Source organism: Monodelphis domestica, chromosome 8 (genome assembly GCF_027887165.1).
Source record: "Monodelphis domestica isolate mMonDom1 chromosome 8, mMonDom1.pri, whole genome shotgun sequence".
Lineage (NCBI taxonomy): Eukaryota > Metazoa > Chordata > Mammalia > Didelphimorphia > Didelphidae > Monodelphis > Monodelphis domestica.
Window position 1 is genome coordinate 42,488,552 of NC_077234.1, and position 6,156 is coordinate 42,494,707.

The window sequence follows — 6,156 nt, forward strand, 5'->3', positions numbered from 1 at the left end:
TATGGAAGTGGCATTTATTAGGAATGGCAAAATTTCCTCACAACTACCACTAAATAATAATCAACCTAATACAAAGCTCTGGGGTCAAAGTGGGTAGTGGTGGTGGTGAAATGTGAAACTTAGCCCAAAGAAGCAACCTTTGGCTAAATGGTTGGGTAAATAAAATTCCTGATGAGCTAATTAGTGAAGCCAGTGGGATTATGATCTACACAATGACTGTAGGGTTAGCCCCTAAAATGTGTCTGATTTATGGCACTTGGCAGTGTAAATTAACCTCATTCTGTTTGACAAAGTTATCCCAGGATGGCCCTATGAAGTGTATATGAGAGCAGAAAAATGTTCTGTATGAAAGTTTAAAAAGTTGATGTTAGATACTGCAACAAACCATCTAGATTGAGTCCTTCTCTGTATGTGAACTCACAGCTCTTCTATACTTATCAAACTGATAAATCCTCAAATATGAACCTTGCAGGAGGATAAATTTCTTGTTACAATGGTCCTTAAGGCTCCATGAACTCGGCTTTTGCCTGCATGCTTATAGAAACATTTTCTCCCTAAACCTATTTCAATTCCCTGTGCTTTTTGGAAAGTATCAGCATCACTGGCATCACTGGCTCATCTGAGACCCAAAATGAAAATATTAGCCACACAATACAGCTTCTTAATGATTAGTAACATTTTCTGTTCCTTTCCTTTGGGCAGAGACTGGCCAAGCATTTACAAGTATTTTAAGCCTGTCTCAGACTTGGCAGAAATGTTTGTGAATTTCCCCATCCCAAGATCACTTTAGCAGATAGGATCCAAAATTTTAATCAAAACATTTGGCTATGTTTTGGCTGTGTTTCTCCTCTTCTGTTCACTGCCTGCCCCCTCCCCTTACCCCCATCTCATGATTAAAGACAGGTGCACCCAAGAAGAAAATGTGGTCTTGGAAAAAAGAAGGCTTTTAACTTAGTTCAGTACAATACGAGTAGAGTGGAGATTTTCACTATAGGCTAAAGATTTTTTGTTCAGAGATAATCCTAGGGTGTTTTGTTGTAGTTTTTTAAATAATAAGTGCAATTAATTAACAAATAAATTATGAATCCAGTTGACATGTTATTTTTAGGGGGTGAGGGCTGTCCCAATTTAAGGTCTCAATATTAAATAAGCATAATTCCTGAAGATTTGAAGATATTAATTCTACTACCAGTGGTCAATAGTAAAAACAAATGGGGGTAGGGAGAAGGGTATATAAAGGCTTTATGTTCTAGATTTAGGGCTACCACATTGATCATAGTCTTTATTTAGCAACATTTTGAAGTTAAACTTGGCAGACAAGAGATTTGTGAGTCTTTGCAGCAAAGCATTCTATTTGCTGTTTTAGCACTGCACAAGCAAAAACCATTAAGTTTTGTGCAGATCCTGAGTTTTAGGCTGAGTCTATCTGTCCTTGCAAAGTGAAGCAAAAAATGAGGGCAAGCATCTGGGAAATCCAGGTCCTCTTAAAAAAACCTTTTCTCAATAATGGGCAAAAAATGGAGGAAGCAGATATATTTTAGCTTGAACTATCCCCAATCTCTACTTCACTTTACAGGTAAAGACACTAGCTTTGTCTTTTCTTCCAACAAGCAAAGATGCATTGGACAGTTTTTCTCTGCTAAAATTAAGAAAATTCATTTTTTGAAAAATTTGCCCAAAATACCCAGTTCTGATTTTGTATCTGTGTTTTCAGAAATCCTACTCTAACAAAATCCACCTGTTTTCTCCTTCTTGATGAGTTTTCTAAAACTAATCGCAGATTTCAGAATGACATTCAAGGGTGAGGGGGGAAAAGCACAAAATATAGTATTTCTGGGGAATAGGCTAATCCAATACATTTCTGATTCTTTATTATGAATGCCCACACCAATTAGTCTTGTTCTGTAAATAACATGCAAATAAACCATGGAGGCCAAGGAATGAGAAGGCAGCCCCTAGAAACTGATTTCTACCCTTCCTAATCTGTGTGTTTTTGTCCCTCCCCCCAATCAATGTGTTATCAGTTCATTAATAATTACCAAAACAGAATGAGATCACTAATATAGGAAAATGCTCTTGGAATTCTGCTTTGCTGATTCAGGTTTCTCACTAAACTTATTAGTGAGACCTAAGGCTCAACATTTAAGTGAGGTTATAGTCCAAAATAACTTCCCAACAAAACCTGAAATAGTACAGCAGTTGTAAACAAACCCAATGATATCTTTACTCATCTGCAGCCCTTAGAACTGAAAGGACCCGACAACCTCAGTACTCTCTCCCATGCAATATACTAGTGTAGAAGAAGCACTGCAAGATAGAAAAAGTCTCTGACCATTTGAGTAATGGAAATCCTAGAGAACTCATATTTCAGGAACTGATTTACAGTTTCCTTATCTCAAATGTATACCTGTATTTTTAATGGGGAGGGTGTAGGGAACTTGTGAATGGGAACGGAAGTCAAGGTGAAAGTAATCTCGTCCAAAATACCGAGAACGTTTGCCTCTGGGAGAGGTGGAGGTCAAGGACAACACAAAGAAGCCCTTTCCCCTAAAAAATATCCGAGTCACTTGGACACATGTGTTGGAGATTCAGACTCCAAAGTCATTATGTGCCCAATAGGTACCAGAACGTCCCAAGATCCGGAGGGGGCTGGGGGTGGGGAAAATAGCAGCCTACTTTAAAAAACATTTTAAAAATAATAGAATAGCAAGTCATCCCAAGTGCCATGAACCCTTTGCAGATGTGCAAGACCATGCCTTGCCTTGCCTATTATTGTTTGCCCTTCAGTTGACATACATGCGGAGACGCCTCCATCAGATTGCAACAGACGTGGAAACCGAAAACATTGACATTACAGATATTTGCCCTGCTTGGATTCCCTCCGGAGCCTGTGTGAATAGGCGGGCAGAATGCAAAGTTCACTGGCTTGAAGTTCCCAGAATTTCTACCCCCTCTCCCCCAGTTTCCCCTATAGCCCCTTCACTGTCTTGTCGTGAACATTTCTGCATCAATTCTTTCACTTGTTGAGTTTGCCCTAGAACTTGGTGGCTCAATAGTCTTTCCCTGAAATCAGCCCAAAGGCATCTTTTGGGGGGGTAGGTGATATCTTCTTACCTGCATGTGTCCCTGGTACATTCTGCTTGGGCTTCTCCGGGTCCCCTGAGGAGGGCAGGTCGTTTTCTCCCGTGTCGGCTGGCACACCGGGAGCAGCTGGGGGTGGGGGTGGGGCGCTTGGGACTCTGGGGTCTAGGGGCGGCGGGGAGACGCTCGACTCAGGTGCCCTCTCGCTTGCCTGCGCTGCCCTGCACTCTGCTCAGCCTAGCTCAGCTCCGCGCGCTCGGCTGGGCTAGGCTCTGCTCGGCTCCGGCTGCACCTTCGCAGTGCTGCAGGAGGCGAGGAGCTGTCCCCCAGCCCAGTGCTGAAGGCGAAAGCAGGAGGCAGCCTAGTACCCGCTAGGGAGTGGGAACAGCACAGCGAGAAGGAGCCGAGGAGGAGGAGGAGGAGGAGATGGAAGAGAAGGAGGAGGAGGAGGAGAAGGAGGAGAAAAGTCTCGCCCGTACGCTCAGGATCCGCTACAACTCTCTCCTTTTCCAGCGAACTCTTTCTCGCTTTCTGCTTGGCTCCTTCATTTCGCTCTCTCCAAGCAAGCCCTCCTCCTCTGGGGGCCGGACCCCAACCTCCCCTCCCCTCCCCTGACGTGAGCGCCCACCCCAGCTGCCGCCGCAGATGCCACCGCCGCCGCCGCCGCCACAGCCACCGAGAGGTGCAGAGCACGAGCCGCCGGCGAGAGCGCGCGCCTGAGCCCCAGGAGCGTGCGCACAAGTCGAGAGCGCGCGCGCTGATCCTGGATTCCCCCGGGCCGTTCAGGGCCAGTTTCTGGAGGGCTCTGCACCCTAGAGCTCGCGCGCGCGCGTGCCCTTCCACTGCAAAGGGCCAGCCTGCCCAAGGCGAGGGGAGAGGGGTGGAGAGTGGGTAAACGGGTACATGGCTTAGCTCGGGGCACAGGCTGGCTGACTGTCCCGCTTTAGCAGGAGGGAAGAGAAAGGGGTGGATGGAAGGAGCAGAGGAGGGAAGAGACATTCTTCAACGGGGAGAACAGTTCTACCTGGACAATCGAGGCACCCGGAGGCCTCGTTGCACTTGGCATTGGCCACCTGAGCTTGCGCTGAAGTTTCCATATAGCTCTTGCAGTTATCACAAGTTATCAGCCCACAGGATCATGGGCATTTGCTCTTATCTCTGAGTTATATTTGTGTATATAAACACATATGCATATATGTAGACATATGTGTATTAACACATATACATGTATAATGTGTATGTATATATACTCACAGGAGCCTGCAAGGAACTTACATTCCACACAATAAGTGATTAAATGCTTGCTGGATCAACTTGGATATTATTTCTATATAATGTGTGCACTGCATATATATGTGACCATACACACACATGTGCACACTCCTGCATACATGCATGTACACAAGCATACACAAGGCTAAAGTTTGACATGATTGAGCTCTTTTGGCTTCCAGTCTTACTTTCCAGGTGTATTTCATAGTATTCCCTTTCTAAATTCTATGTTCCAGGCAAAGTAGTCAACTTGCCACTCCCTGAATATTCTTGTCCCCATGTCAGGAAAAAGAGAAGCCTTTTCAACTTTTAGAAAGTTGAAAGTTTTAGTTTCCATCAGGACTCTGTTGACCCACCACACACTTCTTCCAAGAAGGATTTCCTTACTCCCTTCACCCACCTTTACTCACTCTTATAATAATCATTATTACTAATAATAAACACATATAGCACTTACTTTGTGCTGCCAGGTACTTTTCAATTATTATTATTATCTCATTTGATCTTCATAATAACCCTGGGAGGTAGGTATCATATACTTATTTTATGGATGAAGAAACAGGCAAATATAGTTGAAATTACTTGCCCAGGACCATATAGCTAACAAATGCCTGAAAATGAATTTAAATTCAATTTTTCTTGACTCCAGGCTCAACTCTCTATCCATTGTGCCCCCTATCTTATGTATATTATCTGTTTATATGTTGCATCCTCCCTCTCCAATAATATGTAAGCTGTCTGAAGATAGGCACTCTTTTATTGGATTTTTGTATCTTGAGTGTGGAACATATGCCTTGCATATAGTGAGCATTTAATGAATTCTGTTTTGGATTGGATTGGATAAGTTATTGTTCAGTGTCCAGAGATGAAGCACATATGTGTGAGCTAGTGTTTTCTTCACAAAACAGGAATGAGGATTTGGAGGAGTCTAAAGATAGTCTGATACAATGGGAAGGAGATAGGTTTGAAGCCAGAATAGCTGCTCTTAAGTCTTGATTCTGACAGGTTTCTCTGACCCCTTTGAACCTATTTATGTATAATGGCAAAAATACTTTGCATTCTGTACCTCTTTGGGCTGATGTGATGAACAAATGAGATAATGATTATAAAACTTATTAATCTTCAACTAAATGTAAGAGCTTTGGGAGATTCTGATGACTAAACAAAAAAAGTGTGTGTGTTGTTGTTTTTTTATGATTGTTGCTGTCTTTGTATCCAATGATGTGTTAAGTGATAAAAGCTTATGAAAGGACAGTGGCATTGTGACCATTATCTCTAACTGAATTTAAAAAAAATAACTCATACCTCTAATCTTGGAATTAATACTATGTATTATTTCTAAGGCAGAAAAGCAGTAAGGACTAGGCAATGAGGGCTAAGTGTTGCTCAGGGTCTCACAGCTAAGAAAAACCTGAGGCTACATTTGCACCCAGGACCTCCCATCTCCAGACCTGGGTCTCTATCCATTGAACTACCTAGGTTCCCCATCCCCAAACTCAGCAGTTTTTAACTGCTGAGTAGTCAACCAAAACTACTCCTGAAAGGTATTTGGACAAGAATGCAGTCATTTAGAACTGAAGTTAAAGCCCAAAGGAACTTTTCTAATAAGGAAAAATCCTTTAATGCACCTAAATACCCCTTCCAGTAAGAGAACTATAGTTGACACTGAGCTGGATTTGCAGTCAGGAGTCCTGAATTCAATCTCTGATTTTGTCACTTACTACTTGTCGGACATGGACATGTGGCTTCCTCTCTCTGGGCCTCAGTTTCTGCAACTGTAAAATGAGAGAGTTCAGCTGGATG

General features: G+C 43.0%; 1 protein-coding gene across 4 annotated transcripts in view; it reads right to left on the bottom strand.

Annotated features, from left to right (window-relative positions):
- PEX5L (peroxisomal biogenesis factor 5 like) overlaps positions 1–3,820 on the bottom strand; it is a 298,559-nt gene extending 294,739 nt beyond the window's left edge. For 3 of the 4 annotated variants that reach the window (XM_007501982.3, XM_056807668.1, XM_007501981.3), the window contains exon 1: positions 3,115–3,814. In XM_007501982.3, coding sequence (XP_007502044.1) covers positions 3,115–3,135 — 21 coding nt within the window. In that variant the 5' untranslated portion in view covers positions 3,136–3,814. Of the gene's footprint in view, positions 1–3,114 lie in introns of all 4 variants that reach the window. The other variant, XM_007501983.3, reaches the window with a different exon arrangement.
- Between the last annotated feature and the right edge of the window lie 2,336 nt (positions 3,821–6,156).